The 19,917-nt window shown below is 36.6% G+C and overlaps 1 protein-coding gene across 1 annotated transcript in view; it reads right to left on the bottom strand.

Moving 5' to 3' along the window:
• Positions 1-4,974: 4,974 nt before the first annotated feature.
• The window catches only part of slc30a2 (solute carrier family 30 member 2), a 30,075-nt gene continuing 15,132 nt past the window's right edge, over positions 4,975-19,917 (bottom strand). Inside the window, exons 2-8 of the mRNA XM_088624940.1 lie at positions 18,194-18,402; positions 14,871-15,017; positions 12,911-13,064; positions 10,961-11,186; positions 10,587-10,692; positions 9,106-9,240; positions 4,975-8,367 (exon numbers count right to left, since the gene is read on the bottom strand). Coding sequence (XP_088481066.1) covers positions 8,222-8,367; positions 9,106-9,240; positions 10,587-10,692; positions 10,961-11,186; positions 12,911-13,064; positions 14,871-15,017; positions 18,194-18,402 — 1,123 coding nt within the window. The 3' untranslated portion in view covers positions 4,975-8,221. The remainder of the gene's footprint in view (positions 8,368-9,105; positions 9,241-10,586; positions 10,693-10,960; positions 11,187-12,910; positions 13,065-14,870; positions 15,018-18,193; positions 18,403-19,917) is intronic.

Raw genomic sequence — 19,917 nt, 5'->3', positions numbered from 1 at the left:
TGTGTGATATTTTAGCTACAATGGCTTTGGTCTAGGTTGGCTATGATCACAGCCCTGAGAAAATGTCTGTATATTGCAGGGTGTCTGACTTACAGTCAACACTTGAGGACCTATGTGCCAGCTCAGCTCAACATGACATTTTTCTTCAAAAAGAATCTTTAAAAAAGAATCAATGTGTCTGTGTAAAGTGTTCAACATTGCTGTTGTTCAGAATCACATTGTGTTAACTGCTTCACCACAGCACAATTAGTTCAAGTACTGTAGGTACTGTAGCTGCGTCAGCATGCATAGGCCACATGGAGCCTTCTTCAGAATGAGCTCCACAGCCTAAATTATGTGTCTCTTCTTTTTTTTCAGCATGGAATAAACAGAATTTATTAACACAATTTTATAAGAAGTTTTCCAGTTGAAATCCAGTTCAAAAGTACACTTTCTCATGTACACTAAAGACCACTAGAGAACCTATTCATACAACAAAGAACAGGCCATGTACTGAAGACATTTTATACCTTACTCAAAGAGTATCTAACCTTGAAGCCACATCTCTCCAGTTCTCGGTCGACAAGGCTGCAGAATTTTTAATCATAATGGAGGTCATAGAATACACAGATACGGCTGAACGTTTTTAAGTAATATTTTCCTGTGGGAAAAAGTACACTTAGTTTTGCTTTCCTGTGTAATGTTGGATAAAACAGGTTAAAGAAAAAAAAGGTGTCTACATTTCATTTTTTATTGTAATTTCAAAAACCAAGACAAGGAAAAACCACTTTACAGATATACGGTGATAACGTTCAACAGCATTATAATGGCTAATGTTTCATAATGTTTTACGTTTTTGTATGTCCCTTATAAAACAATTTACACATTATTACTCCACACAGTAAACAACTATTTACACTTTTCACAAAACATTTATACACTGGAAAGTTAAGGGCTTTTCCTTTATTATTTACAATTGGCACAAATACAACACAGAGGTAACAGACATTAAAATCGTTGGACGAATACAGCTGCACAAGGTCCAGATTGATGTAGAATGTTTTCTTCATGAGATTAAATTAAAAATAACTTGTTTTGAATTTAGAAAGTGTCAAATAATAAAATTGTAATAAATCAGAATTTTATCATGTGGCTAAATGATACTTCACATTTCATTCTGTACAAATATTTTTTTGTCCTAGTGAGGCTATTTCTAATTTTAGGTTTCAAAACAAATAATCTGTAAGACATTTACATTTGCATATTACGTATATTTGAGTGTTTTATGCAACATTGAAGTGGAAACCATCTGGTGCCACTTTGAGCACTTCTGAGAGAGTCAGGCACTGTATGGATTAATGCTGGGAGGGAATCTTTCACACAGTAGTGCAAAATTAAACTTTTACATCATTATTTCCTAATTTGATTCTACATTATTGTAAGACAAAGATATTTGTCTTGGATACATTCTGGCCTAAATTTAACCTATTCAAGATCTTAGTGTCCAAGTGGATCCCAAGTTATAATTTTTAATAACGGCCGTTCATTGTAAACTAGGGTTAAAGTGATATAATTTTCATTTATTCTGTATTACTGTAAATTTACGTAGATGGATGTAGGCCATTGACTTTTTGAGAAATTACTTCTGAACATCTGGTTTTCCAAATGGACCCCCAATTCCTATGCACTGTTGCCGAATTGTTTTGCTGCCTAACATGATCCTAAACATACAGTTGTTTTCCAGATAAAAAATAAAAATCTCAATGGCAAACAGACTTTGTTGTTGATAGATTAAGTTATAGTTATTTGTGGTAATTATGTTGTTTTATAAAGATGTAATTATGTTGAATTCATAAACACAAAACAGGAGGCAAGTGTGATGTATTGTGTAATAAAGCATTCAGCAGTACTTTATACCTGGAGAGTAATTCTGCAACTAGAAAAAGGAGGGAAAAAACTATATAAAAAATCAAGCATTAAATGTGTTTCCTACTGTACATCTCCTACATTGTAGTGAAGTCATGGACAGGTTCAAGGTCCAGAGTAATCAATAGCTAAAGATGGCTTTTTGTTTACCTGTATCAGTCCAAAGGAATCATGCCATCATGTACCTGAAATTTTCCAGAAAATTAATATGATTGTTTTTATTCCAGGCTCCTGTGCCTACTGATTGTTCTGTTTCAGCTGAAGTCTTAATTACTTAGGTTGATGGTAATTGTTAATAGACACACGTTATGATCTCATCTCATTTTCTAATTGCTTACACCTGGTAAAAGGCTGAGCAGAGCAGACCAGACATATTTTGATTAGACCTTTAATTGGAGTATTTTATGGGAAAAAAAAGATAGACAAGCTAGAAATTGTATTGCACCCCATGCTGGGTTTACCTGTTTCAGTATATTGGTTAGATGAACAATTATCTCTATTTTAGGTTGATCCATACTAACCTAGTTTCTAACAAAGTCTCTTTACTATGGGAATGTGCAGTAATGACATGTCCTCTAGGTTCATTATATATTTTACTGGGAACTGAAAGTTGTTCAAACAAGTAAAAAAGCTTAGAAACTGTGGACTAAGTGAAAAAAACATGCTAAAAGAATTCACAATTCACATAATGCAGAACTAAAAGCACATGAGCCTGATTTTCAAAGTTGATTTTGGTTTAGTGGTGAAAGATAATTCCACTCAAATGTTGAAAAATCAGTAAGGACTTTCAGGTATTAAAATGGAAATGTACAGTACACTTAAATTTAATCATAAAGAAATAATATACTGTAATTCCATAAGATTATCTTTAAAACCCCATGTACAATGGATGAATTTTGCTCAAAAGGTGTAAGATATTGGGTGTCCCAAGGATCAAACAGTTTGAAGTATAGTAGGTGGCTATCTAATCTCAGACCTTATTATACATTATAGTGTGGGGCAAAAACTCATAAAATAAAAGCCTTAGAATATCTGATCATTGAAAAATTCAATTCTAAACTATGTATAGACAAATGAGTAGACACGATGTCCGACCTGCAGATGATTATAGTCATGTGTGCTCAGCTTATCAATTTTTGTTTAAATTTTTATTCATCTTAGGTTGACTTAACTCATACATTACTTTGCTTTTTTATGATAACACATTGCTCAGTTCAGCAAATTGCTCGTTCCCTCATTATTATTTATTGTGATTTAGTTTGTACCTAAAGTAAAGAGCTCAATGTAAATTGATTCCATCTATTTCAAAATGGATACTGCAGTGTTATTTCTGAGGGACAGATAATTCCTCCTACTCTCTATCATCTTTGTCCCATTCATTGGGCTTAATGTTCATGATTAATGATAACTATAAATTGTCAGTTATATAGAGTATAAAGTATTTGGTAAGACAGCCCAACATTTTTAGACAATGGGTTATGCGTATGACTTTTGTTTTTTACATTACTACAGTATCTAATTCTGCATTTTAACTACTGTATGTGTGGCAAAAAGGGAAAAGAAATATAACTTTTCCCTTCTCGTGTACAATTTTTACACCCCTACCAAGGTCAAAATCAATTCATTTTTAAAATAAAAAATAAGGATGGGAGTATTTTTTTTTGTCAAGACCTAATTCATTTTATTTTAGATAGATGCATCTTTATAAACCTTTCTTTTTCTCCTTTTGCCTTGAGAGTTCCTGTTGCAGTAAAAAGTTCCCTGATTGTGATGGTTGGGATTTCTGCTGGCAGGGCACACTCTGGAAATCTAAATGCAATGTAGGAGCTTTTAGACTCTATTTCAGGAACATTATTTATACTGTCTAGGATCCTGCTTATTTCCATTGGCCTGTCTTGTCATACCTGTGAAGTCCTACAGTGACAAAGTACAGACCTCAAACCAGCTAAGAAATATTAAGTTCCTTGAATTTTGTACTTACTTTTTACTCTAAAATGTACAGAAAGAAGCAATATCTGTTTGTCTTTTGGCTAATTTAATTTCAAATCTACAGTTTCAACTGCTTTTGTACTATTAGTACAGTAACTATTAGAACCATCAATTAAATTAAAGCTTGAAGTTTAGTTTGAAATATTTACAGAACACATTTGTTTAAATTGGAAAGCATTTTCAAGAAAAATATATCTGCAACATTTATATGTAAATTCAGTAATTGTATAACCACTGTATAATCACATCTTAGCTCTGCTGGATGGGTGTTGTGGTGAGGTTGGGTTTATTTTGTGCTTTCACAATGCACCCATAGAGAAGTGACATACTGTACTGTACCAAGAAGAAAAACTCTCCATACTGCCATATGATAACATTTTTAAAAGGAACATTTGGTATCTTTGATGTATGAATTCAACCATTACAAGGGTATACCAGAATATTTAATAAATCCTTTGAATGCTCAAAGGCATATTCTGTGCATTAATGTCTGTAATTCAAATACGTTTTATACAATAGACACATTGTGTACACATACTGTTCTTCTCTTAGGTTCTTTACAGAGTTTGAAAGTGATTTTTTTATAAATATTTTGGTATCTCTTTTTATATTATTATTTCTAATATTTCAGACATTTAAAAATAATACAAAACTGCATATCCTACTTTATATATTTCAGTTTCTAAAGCAAAAAACATCAAGTTTGTTTCTTACAGGAAATACTTTCCGTCAGTCACCTACTTAACTCAAGTTCAGTAAAACTCGAGAAGTTTTTTCTCTCTTTATTTTTGCTAATTAGGTCTGTTATTTATTTTATCATTTTATTTAAAGTGCCATTTTGTTTCACATATGTCTGGTCCTCAATTGCCACATGCAGTATGCTTTTAAATGATGCAAGTTAATATTACCTGTTCTGTTAAAAATGATCTTACAGTACTTTTAAAATCTCAAAACAAGTCATTGTCTGTCTATTCATCCACATGGGTGATGTCAGTGGCATTTGTAACATTTGCCCTGCACTGTTTGTTTTTAAATAGAGGAATCCATGAAATACACCTTTTTGCATTTCTTACACTCAGAGACACTATCAGGTGTTTCGTGTATTAGGGTTACATGGTAATATTATTTCCAGCTCTGTTCCTTCACTGTTAACACAGGTTTACCTTGCTTGGACTATAATCTCAAACAATTTGATTGCATTTGAGGAATATTTCATATGCACTATAAATTTTGTCTTGCTTTACAATTCCCTTATTTTTCCGGGCTTTAACTCATTTAGCACGTTGTAAAAATGTTGGTAAAATATTTGAAATTTAAAAAATATTTTCCTCATATCAAAAGTGACAAAAATATATACATATGCAGATATTTCAATGACAGATAGCAGCTTTACCTTCACTGTATTTTCAGATTGGTCATTCAATCCCTATTAAACATTTCACTTCATGACAATTCATTAGAAATAGAGGACAAAATATCTTTCATGCATTTTCTTTAAAAAATTGATCTTCACAGAAATGTCCTGTCTTTCGGTTATCTCCATATTTTAGCTATGCGGGGTAAAACATTAATATTTTACAACACAGCTGAAAAAAACAATGGATATGTGAAATGATCATTACTTGTAAGGTGGGTATTTGAAGTTAGTGATTAAACATATTTCTTTTGTCTGATTCAATACTTTTTTTGCACAAAATACACCACTTCACATTTGTTTACACCTAGATCACATTTATTTAAACATTTAATTTTATGGAGCCTACAGGAGGTGTTTGTGGAAAAGTCTGGGGTTTGACTGGTATTGCAGTACTGCGTACTGAAGAATTTCAACAGTCTATCTTGGAATGTAGGAAGGCTGTTGAGGCAGTGTGAGGGCACTTGAACCAGAGATTGGAAATGTTGCGGAAAGCACAATGTCATGACAAAATAGACAAGCCGATGAAAATTACTTACTCGGTTAGTTCAGTGTATTCATTCTGGTTATCTGTCTTTGTGAGGGGAAAAGAGAAACAAATTCACAGCTAAGACGTGAGAAAATTGGAATTTGGCAGTAAGTCTCAGTCTCCTGTGTCTCGAATTGGGCAGTGTAACAGATTAAACAACTCCTCTGCACCATTTTAGCAAAATATGGAACATCAGGTTTCTAATTAGGTTTAGTGCTGTTGCGTCAAAGCCCATTTCCGAAACACGCAGACCCAGAAGACAGGCAGTTACACAGCAGCTGTTCTGTTCTGTGTGACTGTGGAAATGCTGAATAAAAGCGTACTAGTCTGCAGTGTTAACCAAACTGGCAATGGAAATTAGAATTGCCTACTCGTCTGCCACCTCCTGGGACCAAGTTCATGTGTTGTAGTTCAAAAAACTTTTTTCCATAAAGAGATGCATGTCTTTCAACCTAAAAACCTTTTGAGTTGAATGCTGCCTTGTTCTTTATTATGCCTCAGTATGGATTCATCAGTGTACTTCTGCCATCTTTGCATCAACACATGACAAATGACTGTATACACCTTCTGTTGAAACACACACTGTGGAGCTATGCAGCTCTGACTGGTAACACTGCAAACTAGTGTGTGATTTCTAGTGGTTTCAAGCCCATCCATTACCTGTGGCACATGACCAGATAAAGAGAACCAGTCACAGACAGCAAATAACATATCCTACAACTGAATCAGTGACATCTTGCGTAAAAGGTGTAAACGGAACTCTGAACCAGTGTCTTTATTGATTGACCTGTATGGGAAGTTTATTAGGACACTTTTTTTTCTTATTCTATATAGCTTTGTAATTAATGAATCAACTGTTTTGCTTTTATGAAATGTTGATTACATTGAAAATCCTTGATTACATAGGGCAGACATTCTTAGAGAATAACTCCTACAATCATAATACTGACAAAGAAATTTACAGTACATAGAATTCTAAATGTAACTTTTTAAATACCATACATTCTAGTATGATGACTTTATTGTACACATTTTTAGTTTATTCGTGCTTTATACGAATACTTAATTCGTATTCGTCAAATACTTTAGGTATACATTTACCTATGGATGTAAATGGAAGTCACGAAATTTAAATAACAAAATTGCTTGATCTACAGAGTAGCTATAATATATTCATTAGATTCAGCTGAATTCCAATAAATCTAGATATTCTGTATCTAGATATATATACACTGTATACAATTATAAACAGTAAATGCCTTACATGGCCCTTTAATTGCTGTCTGTGCGTGAGAGCTCCCAATCTGTTCAAAACTCTTAATAACAAGAGCACACATCTGTTTCCAAGAGTTCTGTGTTTCAAAAGGGCATATTTCTGCAAAAGTTAATTATTTACTGTTTTTTTGTAATTTAAAGGTATTTTGGTAGATACCAATGGAACAAGGTATCCTTCGGTTGTAATCTTTTATCAGCATGGAAAAAGAGCCAATGCTGACCAAAAAGTGTTTTTTTTTTCCCCCACAGAACAAATACATGTTTTTTGTTTTACCTAGAGAGAATATCTAATACTTTGAGGATCAGCAAGGGAAAGTGTGCATTCCACAGCAAATATGAATCTTGCTTAACAATATACATGTACTGTACGTGAAGTCAATATCTCTGAATAGATGGCACATTATATACTGGTAACATCAACCATTTTGTACAATTTTCAGCATGAGGAGCCTATGTTCAGGTTTTATAGATACCTTTCAAAACCAGGGAACCTTGAATTACAAGTTTCCCCTGTACAACAGCTTACAGCTGCTTGTTTATTGAAGTTGATGATTTTGCCCTTTTTCCCTTTCTGCTCATTTGTGAATTTAAAAAATATTTAGAACTGCCATATCAGAATCAATTCATGTTGGGAAAGACAAAACATCTTCATCTGTATCTTAAAATTATAATGTGTACAAAGCATTTAAGCAGTTGGATAGCGGGTAGTCTGCCAAGAACACTTTTAATGCAGTGCAATGCGAAGGAGCTACACACTTCTCTAAGCCTTAGGGATGGAGTTTTTAATTTGTCTAATCCAGGTGATTGTGGTAGAATCAAAGCACTTCATAACGCTTGTTCTGAAATTTTTGTCAAGCTTTGATACACTAGAGTGAAATGTATCTGTCTTATCTTGTGTGTGAAATTTTCGTATAAAATTAAAAAAAAAACAACAATTATCATCATTGTGCGTTTTGCATGTTTTCTATCTCTGGTTAAAATAAGGGACATTTTGAAAATGCTTATGTGGTTTATAGACTGGCAGCATGTATCTGCCCCTATGAATGGAGGCCCTTTTCTTTTGAAAAGATGGCCTACCTACTCCTGGGGCTCCTGTCACCATGTTAACCTCAGTCCACAGGATCCTGGCACTGTATGCAGTGTGCCATATCTTCTGAGTAGTGCTCCACTTGAATTGTTGTGCTGTAAAATCCAAACTTGGTCTGGAGGAGCTCTGTGGCTTCTTTGAGGACACTCTGGGGATCACAATTCTCCTCTGAAAAATAACAAATACAGAACTTAATACACGTCTGAACAGCGAGGAATGATTCCCTGAAACAGATCTGTCAAGTGTTCCAAATAAAATAAATTACTTGTCCACTCTCCTACAGTCAGGCCATTTAAGATTATTGTTTAAAGATTTTATTGTTTTTGGTTATGGCAAGCATGGTGATGCACAGATTTCAAATTCACGAGGCCATTTCTGCAAAAACAGAAAGAATGACAAACTGCCTAATACTCCTTTAATGTCATCTTCTTCTAAAGGTTTTCCATAAGATTATTAAACTTACTAAGAACCTATCTCAAATGGCCTGATTTTGCAATGAAAAATAAGGTGTAAAATAAGGTGGCACTACTGTTAGATAATAAAACCATTGCATTTGTATAGTTAATATAACTGTCATCAGAATGAAACACACCAAAGGCACACAGCTCTCTACCTTTCAGAGTTATGGTCCAATGCCAAAGCCTATTCCAATATTTTTCACTCTAGCTAAACCTACATGTGTTTGCCAAAATTTTGTTTAAGGGAAACAAGAAAGGCTGTTCTATACCAAAGATGTCTACTAGTGCTTGGTTTGCACATGTATTTGCTTTCAGAAAATAGGGAACTAATGTTTTCACAAAGCACAATTCTTTCGTTTTTATTTGTCTCAAAATCAAATACGACAGGTCTGTTGTCTTGGTCCAGTATCAGAGTGAACTGTGGAGAGGGACTGCGAGAGGGACTCACCAATGGCAATATGAACAGAGAGAAGGGTCTGGCCCAGGGTCAGTGCCCACAGGTGAAGGCTGTGCATCGCCTTCACGGCCTTCAGAGACAGCAGAACGTCCTTAACAGAGTTGAATTCAATTCCCTTTGGGGCCCCTGCAGGAAAATAAGTTTACTATTACCTGGCAACACAAACTGCAAGACTTCGAAGTCAGATAGGGTCAGATGCTCCTTCTATGTCCTAATCTATGCCGAAAGTACTTTTTGATTAAACAATCAGGAGCCATCATTTTTTAAAGAAAACCTAGACAATAAATGTTTTTCAACTTTGTTTATAAAATATTCTTTAGAAACCAGAATGTTCATGAAAGTACTGTACCATTTCCATTAAGAACAATTAAAGAATAGATCACACCCCACCCCCTTCTTATAGAAAGTAATTATTATAAAGGAAAATGAGTAATACATCTATTTTCAGACGTGTTATAACTCCAGGTGGCCCCCGACTAGCTCTGTTGGTAGAGCATGAGACTCATAATCTCAGGGTAGTGGGTTTGTGTCCCACATCAGGCGCCAGGTCCTCCATGTTGGAGGTTGGGCACAAGGCTAACAACCCTGTCCTGTAAAAAACTAATGTTACGGAAACAGCAACAGGATACTGCTGCCCCTACATGCTGGAAGGCACAACGGGCAAACATCCACATCCATTATAACTCCAGGTAATCAAGAATTCCTGGGTTAAATGTGTGTCATAGACTAGCTAAAGTACTAGGGACCAGTAATGCTACTAGCGATCCTGATGAAATTCAGCTGTGTCTAGCAACAGTTGCTGGCGACAGAAAGGAATTTTCGATCGGAGTACGGGTATTCTCGAATAAAAGTCTACAAAACCTTAAAAATAGAATTCAGTTTAATTACATTTAATATATATATATACAGTATGTTTTCCATCCATTTTATTACCGCTTTATCCAATGCAGGGGTGCAGGAGAGCCAAAGCCTAACCTGGCAAGCAACAGGCACAAGGCAGGATACACCCAGGATGTGACACCAGTCATCAGACACTGTATCTGTGTGTGTCTTGTGACAGACTGGCATCCCCTCCAGGGTGTATACTGCCTCTTGCCCGTTGCTTGCTGGGATAAATTCTGACTCCCCCTCAACCCTCTATTGGATAAAGTGGTTAGAAAACGGATGGATGGATAAGTTAGTAGGCATGCTATTGTTGACTATTAATAGGGCAAATAAAATACTGCATCAAACACAATGGGCTAATAAGCAGTATTTCAGAAGATTGGAATTTATTGAAAAAGGAGGATAGCAGCACATGAATGTATTTTAAAACAAACAAATATTTATGCAAGGCGTACAATATAAAATTACATTTTGAAATATAGAACTTCATTCATCTGCTGACAAATGAATGTGAAAATTCACAGCTGATCAGAATGCTCACAAAACCCCATACTGTCTTATAAATAACACTCCATGCATTTCTTTACCTTCCATAAGTATTCTAAATACATCCCTCAGGATTGTTGTGGTGGTTCCCAAGACAAATACGGAGAATAGGAAGGTGCAAATTGGATCTGCTATCTTGTATTCAGGCTGTGGGTGATAAGAAACGTCAGTGGTTGTAACTTGAAATAAGCTCATCAAGAAGGATGAAATGAAGAAATTTAATATTTCATATAGTTTTTACTGTGCTCTCCTGTTTCCTGAAACACACATTCTTAATATATGTAGTACATAAATAATTATATAAAGCAATTTTTGTACCAAAACTATATTTTATGTTTCTCTTAATACATGTGTGGCTTCAGGGCATGCTGTTGTTGTTAGCTCCGATAAATGTTTTTGAAGAGTCAACACTAACCCTGAAATAAATTATAATGGCTGCCACCAGTACTCCAACACTCTGCAGGAGGTCTCCGATGACATGAATGAAGGCGGCTCTCACACTGGTGTTGCCATGGGCCCCTAGGAGGCTGTGTGAGTGCCCATGGCTGATGGGACTTTCACCTCCCTCATCTATTTTGTGGTACCCAGAGCCATGGCTGTGACTGTGCAAAGTACTGGACTGATGCAGGATTAAGGCCATTCTGAAGGATCAAAAGAAACAGGGCAGAAACAACTTGTGTCAAGAAACAAGCAATATCACAGTTTAATATATCCTTTCTTTTTAGTTCACACCAACATGGTGGATATTTGTTTCTAGTTTTTTCTGAGCTTCATCATTTTTAGACCTATAAAAAATAAACAAAAAAAAACACATTTGAATTCAACCACAGCTTAACAAGAGAAAAGAAAAGAGGAAAGAAGAATTTACATAATCATCTAGCAAAGTAAAGGAGAGGTGGAAAAGCAGAGAATGACAGCATTAATTCTCTCATTTGGCCAATTCCAAAAGAAACACCCAGCTCATTTGTGAAACTGCCATGTGTCATTTGTAGAGCCAAACAAAATGATTTCTCATTTACAAATCAAAACTATTGAAGCAAAATGAACTCGTAACTCATTTATTACATGTGCACTAGCTTGTTTCAGCAGCTGTAGGCAAATAGTAATTGCTGTAGGGTGTGTTAGCAAATACTGCCAATACTTTGTGATCAGACTATAGTGTATTCAAACATGTGTCATGTCATGATGAGCTGACACTTGGGATTCCCCAAGTAATGATGTGCAAGTGGGGATTTTACAATTAGCTGAGCAACATTAAAGACGGCCCTTAAAACACCATTACATTACCCTTGTTAATAAATGTTTATTTTGTAAATTTTCTACTAATCATTACTTTGTTTCAGCATCCCTCTTCTACAGAGAACAAAAATATATTAACATTGATATTAATACAAAACAAATAAATATTCATGCAAGATTTCTTTTGGAGAGGATTTTGTGGATTGGAAAAATCCAGGGCAGGAACTGTATTTTCACTTCCAAACTACACAAAGCAAAGATACCACCCATGTTGTTATCAGATCATACCAGTTTCTGCAGATTTGTTTCAATAAATCCTCCCATAAACCAAACTAAAGTTTAATGCCACGCTACTACAAAATGATGTGCTCTGAGTGAAGTTTCAAACTAAACAGGAGGAACTGGCAACTTCCTTCATCAGTGAAAATACCAACCTGTTGCACTAGCTGAAGGACAACATTATCACTGAGGCTGGTGATTTTAATGTGTTAGCAGTTACTAGTCTCTGATGTGTTCCAGTTATCCGAAAAACTGCAGCACAGGCAAGCAAAAATCAATGACTTGATTGTTACTTCAGATTGCAGTGGACAGTCACTTAAAGGTTAGGCAGTCTGTAACACGCTTTGTTTATTGATGGGAATTGATTAGTCAATGAGCTGTGGAATGATAACACATTCTGATGCTACAATACCTGAACCAGGTTTGTTACTGCTTCTGGTTTCCTTGCACCATTATAGTGGTCATCAAGAGATGAGGTCTTAAAACTGTAAGTAATCTATGTGATGTGCATACAATACGTTCCTCAGTCTACACATGCAGGTCACATACATCTTTCACAAATGCAGTCATTGAAGCTGCAAAGATGCCCTTGTTGCATGGCTTCATTCAGCAGCAAGAAAAGACAGAATATGAAAATCACAAAGTATGTTACTTAATTCTGGAAGTGTTTTGGACAAAGATAACCAATAATTGTAACTTATTAACTTGTACTTATCTGAGCTGAACACATACTATATTTCTAATAAGAGAATGTGAAACTTGAAGGATACTCCAATTGTAAATTAATTCTAAGCTGTTTAGCAGCTGACGTTAAATAGGGAAAAATGGCACAGTATTTCAGGCTTACATTACATTGACCCCAACTGCACAGCCTGAAGTAATGAGCATCACGTGGCCATCAATCTCATAGTTATTGTTGACAATTCTCTCAACAGCCAAGTACACTAGCACTCCAGTCACGATCCAGATGGACAGCACTGAAATAAAGGCCCCAAGAATCTCTGCAACAAAAACAAATAGGAGAAATGAGCCACAGGAGTTCACAGATTGATATACAACTGGATTTTGCTCAAAGGTGAGCACTCTGAGCAAAATTATTTATAAAAGGATTCACAATGTTTTGTTCATAAATTGTGTTTTCTTTCCATTCCTCTAGAACATGGATTTAAATTACCTCTAATCTGTACCAATATATCCAGTAAATGCAATGTGTATATCAGTAAATGTACTGTATGACTTTCATGTTGAATAGATTAAAAGGGGAACTGCAGTCCTAATTTCTCAGACCGGTTATTATAACTCGGTAACAAAATTAATCCATTGGCGGTGTAGAAAAAAATGTAAAGTTTCAAATTAAGCACGAAATCGTGAAGTTTGTAAAAGTACTGTAAGGCGACATGTTGTCTCAAACCCTGGTTTTGCATCAGGTGAGAGCAAGAGTTTTCACAAATCATTATGTGAACCTTCCTGCTCAATAGTTACTATAATGACTAAGGTAATGCAATGTACAAGTGAGTAAATATAGGTTGTGCAGCAGATATTTCACCGCAGAAATGTTCCAATGTGATCTGCATGCAGAGGTAACAAGTAGTATTTGTCGGCAAAACTGTCTCGAAGTTGAGAGCAATATTTCTGCTGCATTAAAAGTGATTAATTCAGAAGCCTGTTATGGAGAATATGGAGCTGCACATACCTTGAATTTTCTTCTATTTTGTAATGTGAATTGGAGGTTTTACATGTTACTGTGTACATTTTACTTTTAAAGTGGTTTGAAATGCACTCATCAATTCCGATTCTTTCTAACTCTGAAATATAAAAAAAATAGCATTGCAGTTCCCCTTTAAATGGATCTAGGGGTTACTTAGGATCCTTTTCAGATTTACACTGGAAACATTTATTCACAGAGCTCCAGAGGGAGAAGGTCCCAGACAGGATATTGTTTGTTGTTTTTATTACACCTGAATTGTTTTAATTAATAGATTATTTTCTGGAAACAAATTCAAACCTGTCGCTGGGCCATAATAAACAGCCACCTCAAATCAAGTCCATGTGTTCAATCATGTAACTCAAAGTCCTTAGATTTTTTAGAATTTTTGAAGTGTGTACAAGACATGCAATACATACAGTATGCAAGAGGTCGCTTACATAAAGACCTTCGACTTCTGTCATTCTGGTAGAATGAGCAGAAACATGCATTTCAATTCTACATATCATCACAACTCAACTGATTGTCCTGCAGGAAGAATGAGATTGTATGGAGCTTCAAATATTTCACACCCTTGTCTCACATCCTGCTTATTGCAAAGTTCCAACACACTATGTAATGAGGGGTTCCATTGGTTTGCGCTGGTAGAATGTAACATTATGGTGCTGATAACTACTTTTGTGATAATCATGTTCTATTTTGGGGGAAAAACACAATACAACAAACAATCCTGGGTTTTTTTCCATGCTGCCTTGGAGTTTTCCAATCCACGAAATCCTCTCCAAAAGATTACTGATTCCCCTTTCCCCAACTGATTTATTATTTAAGCAGTTATTTTATTTTAAAAATATTTTACATTTGTCCAGTAAAATATGAGAGTGCTTCCACAAGTAATGAATAATAAACAATAACATATTTCTAATTTATAAACAAAATGTCATCAAATAACAATAAATACAGCACTTTCATTTACTTTTTCTGATGTTGCTTTGTCCACTTGTACTCCTCCCACCCCTACTGCAAAAATAGTTTGAAAATGGAGAGAAAGATTAGGCCATTTTATTAATTATGGCAGTCAGGCATAGTGGGATCCTGGTCCTACCTGATCTGTGCCAACCAAAGCTCATGATTTTGGTGGGAGGCCTGGATGAAATCCACAAGGAGAATAAACTGACCATCATGCTCCCAAAATCTGTGAGCAAGTGTGCAGCATCAGTCATTATTGCCAAGCTATGGGCAAGGTAGCCACCTGTGGAAACAGGAAAGGAAAGACATTACTCTGGAGTCCACAAATGGAAAGCGTATGGACATTTTGTTAACACTAGATACCAAAGTAGGTCCTGTAGCACAATTGTTCCATGAATTTAAATTTAGACTAAGACAAAATACTCAGGTACAGGAAGAGATGTAAAATGTAAGGATATGGAATCTATACTTTAAATTGGTGGGTTTTACACTGGCTGTCTGTGTGACAGATCAGTTAGCTCTCTGAGCAGTCTGTATCGGTTTTAGCCATGGGTGTGTAGCTTACAAAGAAAATAAGTGCAGGCTTTCACAAGAGGTTGCAAGAGTTAAAATCTGCTTTGACTGATTTCAACTGAACTTGAATAAATAACTGAATGAATAAAGGAGGACATCTAATCATTTTCATACTATCCACCTTATTTGATACAGGGTTGCTGGGAAGCCAAAGTCTATTCTGGCACAAGGCAGGATACACCCTGGATGGGTGGATAATTCTGGCACAAGGCAGGATACACCCTGGATGGGACACCAGTCTATTGCATGGCATACATAGATACAAACAGGCACACCCTCATACCAGGGCCAGTTTTCCCAGGAGCCAATTAACCTCTCAGTATATCTTTGGACCGTGGGAAGAAACTGGAGCACACAGAGGAAATCTGCACAAACATGGGCAAAATATAAAAACTCTGTGCAGATAGCAGCCTGGGAATTGAACCCAGGGCCCCAGTAATGCTAAACAATGTGTCCCTGTACCACCCTCATCAGTCATACTGTACTACTCACATCGAAACCAGTCTCTGGGTTATTGGCTAGACAAGGTCATGTTAGCAGCTACTCTATTGACTAATGTTCTTCCCCTAAGGGTTAAGAGAGGAGAAATACAGTTGTCTCTCCCATATGGTTAATAGGGGAGAACCACGGTCCACTCTGTCATATGGTTTAAAGGGGAAGAAGCACGTTTCACTATCCAACATGTTTAAGAGGGGAAAAGTGCACTTCATTCTCACATAGGGTTAAGAGGGGAGAAGTGCCGGGCCCTCTCCCATATGGTTAAGAAGGAAGAAGCTCAGTTTGCTCTCCCATGTGGCTAAGAAGTGTGGGAAGAAGTGCAGTTCAATGTTCAATTAGGTGGGTCGCTCACTCATAAGGTTTAAAGGGAATGCAGCAAGAAAAGGCAAACTAAGTTATGGGAGGATGGTTTATTTACATGAGGGTTGGTCTAGTCCTTAGCCCAGCTTTGCGATTCCCTGATTTCCCCCAGTTTTATTATTATCTGGTTATGAAATAAAGGGTGCAAAGCTCCTGGTAGAGGGTTTTGTGTGTTGCTCCCCTGATGTCACACTACCAGTTAAGCAGTATTTGCCACAGTTTTTGTTTTTTAATTGTTTAATTACTTTTTAAAATGTTATGAAATGTTTTCAACTTAACGCAATAAGAAAATATTGATGTTTTTCAACTTCATAACTGGATGGGTTGGAACTGAGATTAAAAGTTGGTTTCCTTCCAAGATTTATTGCTGAATGTAGCAGAATTTTAATGCATTGCAGTCTGGTCTTCTAATTTTGGTTTCTGTCTAAAGATGTCATTTCAAGCACAGAGAAATTATCATTTCCATGTGGTTAAACCGAAACAGGGAAGCTACAAGTTGGGAATCAAAGGTGATTAGAATCAACATGTAACCAAGATATCTCAAAATGTGATGGAAAAAATACAGAAGACGAGTAAGATGTGGTATAGTCTACTTCGATTTATGGCTTCTGTTGTTAATATTAAAGCAAGTTAGTCGGTTTGCCCAATTGCAGGCAATTCGTGATGGGGTTTTTAAGTGGTTGGAAACAGGTAAGCAAGTCATCTGAAAGGACGAGAATTTGAACTTGTTGGAGTAGTCAAAATGGACTGTGGAATTTGAGATTAATGATGGTCTGTCTAATGCATTAATTTTCCTAATTTTCTTCTTTACTTACCATAATTCCCTGCCTTATTAGTTTGTGTTTATATTGCTTAATTACATTATTTATGTGTTGCCCTTTCTCTTCTCTGAACCGAGTTTTCAGGTAACTAGCAAGCATTGTGTCACGCCCGACATCCCTCCCTAGAGGGCGCTCCACTGCTCTCATTATTGTTCGTGTGATTTAGCTCTCCAGGTGTACCCTTTTAGTGTTATTATTTAAAGACCAGCTCCTCCAGTCCTCGGGGCTCATCATTAGGGTAAGATGTCGCGAGGCCCGCCTAGCACCAGGAAACCCTACGTCCGTCTCCTGAGGGCATAGGCCTCATCCCCGACACCTCCCGCTTCCTGAGCCCGGGGTCTGGAGGATCTCGCCCCGTCACCCTTGGACCTCCATGTTTCGTCTGTCCGTGTGCTCCCCCCTCCCGGGGATTTTAACTTTGTCGCGTCCCAGGATGGATTTCTAGTTGATGGACTCTTGGACTGTGCTTTGACCTCCCCTTGGACCCGTTTGGATTTGGATGCCGTTTTGTCTTCCCCTGTACACTGTCTCACGGACTGTCACTATTAAACCCCTGTGTGTTCCTTTTTACCACGCCTCCTGTTTTCTCCAGCTCTTACCGCATCGCATAGGGTCTTCTATAAGATCTGACACAGATTCCAGTCCGTGTCCGTTACACATTGATCCAATGACAGCAATTAGTTGATTTGCCTGGACATTGGTTATAGCTGGTGAGCTACAGTTGACCTAAATATCATTTGACTTCATTGTTGCCTTCCCTTCCTTATTATATTTGGTCTCCGTGAATGGAAAATGTCAATGAAAAGGACAATAAGGTCTCTCTGTTTTTCATGTCTGTTTCTTTTTTATACCTATGTGTGATCACTTCTTTAAATAACTTTCAGTGTGATTTAAATAAAAGGTTTGTTAAGATATAAAAACTAAATTAATTTGCAGTGAATCCGAAGACTTGCTATGATCTCAAATATATATTAAATTATGGATTGGCATGATATTACCAAGCTACATTGGCCCACAGTGAACTCTGGCAAAGAGTTTTCTGGTTATCTGGAGTTTGGTCTTTTTTTTCGCCCCTTATCCACAATTGTTCTCTGTAGAGGGTAGAATTTCCAGCTCCTTCCAGGCTTAGGTTATTCTTGAATTATTAAAGCTGCTTTCTGTGACTTGTTCAAAAATTCTGTTTTCATGTGCAAACATTCCCTCTTACCTATTACTTCTCCAATCATAAAGATTAAACAGACTAAAGACGCAATATAGAGTTTCTTTCTGGCAAGCTGTTTTTCATGGCTCTCCCCACACACAGCTCTGTTGCCATGGCAATGAACACTGACAGGCCTCTTCAGCTCAATGGCTGTAGCTGTATCTCCATTTTCAAATGGGAAGTTTGGATACCCCTCCTTGGATCCAGGAAATGGGCTAGAAAACAGAAAGTGCACTTGAGTTATTTTTTATTAGCATTTTGTTATTATGAAATTACAAGGAATGCACTATGCAATGTACAGAAAAGTAGAAGAAACCAGAACACAAATAGATAAGTGAGACCACATAAGAGTCAACAGTAGAGGTCTTTAGGATGCACAATTGTTTATGAGTACTAGATAAAAATGTAGCAGGAAGAAACCCAAGAGCTTCACAATCTCTTTTCAGAAAGCAGACCACTTTGTAATTAGAAACACAGTTACAACAAATGTAATATCTCTTATTAAATAATAATTTCATAGCATATTTAATGTCAAGACATTTCAAAGTACTTCAAGTACTTTCAAAGTACTTTACCCAGAAGCCAATTAAGTTACCAGTATGTTTTTGGACTGTGGGAGGAAAATAGAGCACCTGAAAGAAACCCCTGTGAAAATGGGGAATCATACAAACTCTACGCAGATAGCACCCCAGGAATTGAACCATACACTCTTGCGTCGGGAAGCAGCAATGCTAACCACTGGGATACTGTGCTGCCCATTATAAGATCTTTGATGACCAAACAGTGTAGAGCTCAGCTTACTGTTTCAGTCAAAGGATGGCCTCCTACAGCACAGTTCCCCCGTCACTACACTGGTGCATTTCTCTTGGCAATTCTAGTCCAGAATGAAAAGTGCCACCTACTGGTCCACCACACCACTTCTAGCCACATTCTCTTTTTAATTTAGAGGTCACAAATTTTGTACTGGCAAAGCCCAGTCTTGTATAATGTTTCAGCACTAAAGAGGCTGGAAATGGGTAACGCTGTACTCTTGACGTGAATTTGTTATTGTGTTTATTTAGGACAGGTACATATTGCTTGTATTAACACATTGTTGGTTGAGAGCTGCTTCTGTAAGAATGAGAGCAAATGTTTGTATGTGTAATTGGCTTTTCTGGCCACAGCACATTTCAGACAGTGATTGTAAATCAGCAGGAGGGATGTTAGCCTAAAGGTTTCAGGACATGCTCAATTAAGCTTGACTGCAGCATGTGGGGCTTTCCAGTCAAGCGTGTCATACTCAAGATGTGACCCCATCTGCTTTTTGGACTTTTATATAACAAGAACAAAGACCAAGGTTCATCTTAGGTATGGTCCTTTGAGATGTGATGCTGTTTACTGCAAATCCAAAGGTAAAAAAGGCCAACATGACGAACTCTACAAAGACAAGTATCTACAGCTGGTCCATGTTATTGAGGAGACAGGTACAAAGCATGATAATGTGCACTAATTGGACTAATAATGATATCCTTAGGAGCTCAACTAGAACAAAAAAGAAAGATAACTGCTGCTTTCAGGATCACAGTTGCAGACGCCTGCAATTAGACAAATGGAATTGACCCATTTACAAATGGGTTAATGGAACTTAAAATTGCCAAGTACTTTATCTTTAAAAGTTTGTTATTGGAGGAATTACAATTGATATGTATTTTGGACATTAAAAGTCATATGTGCAAATTCAATTCAGAGTT

The sequence above is a fragment of the Lepisosteus platostomus genome, chromosome 3, assembly GCF_059453375.1.
Source record: "Lepisosteus platostomus isolate fLepPlt1 chromosome 3, fLepPlt1.hap1, whole genome shotgun sequence".
Taxonomy (NCBI): Eukaryota; Metazoa; Chordata; class Actinopteri; order Semionotiformes; family Lepisosteidae; genus Lepisosteus; species Lepisosteus platostomus.
The sequence above is the reverse complement of the archived record's forward strand: the minus strand, read 5'-3'. Positions and strand labels throughout refer to the sequence as shown.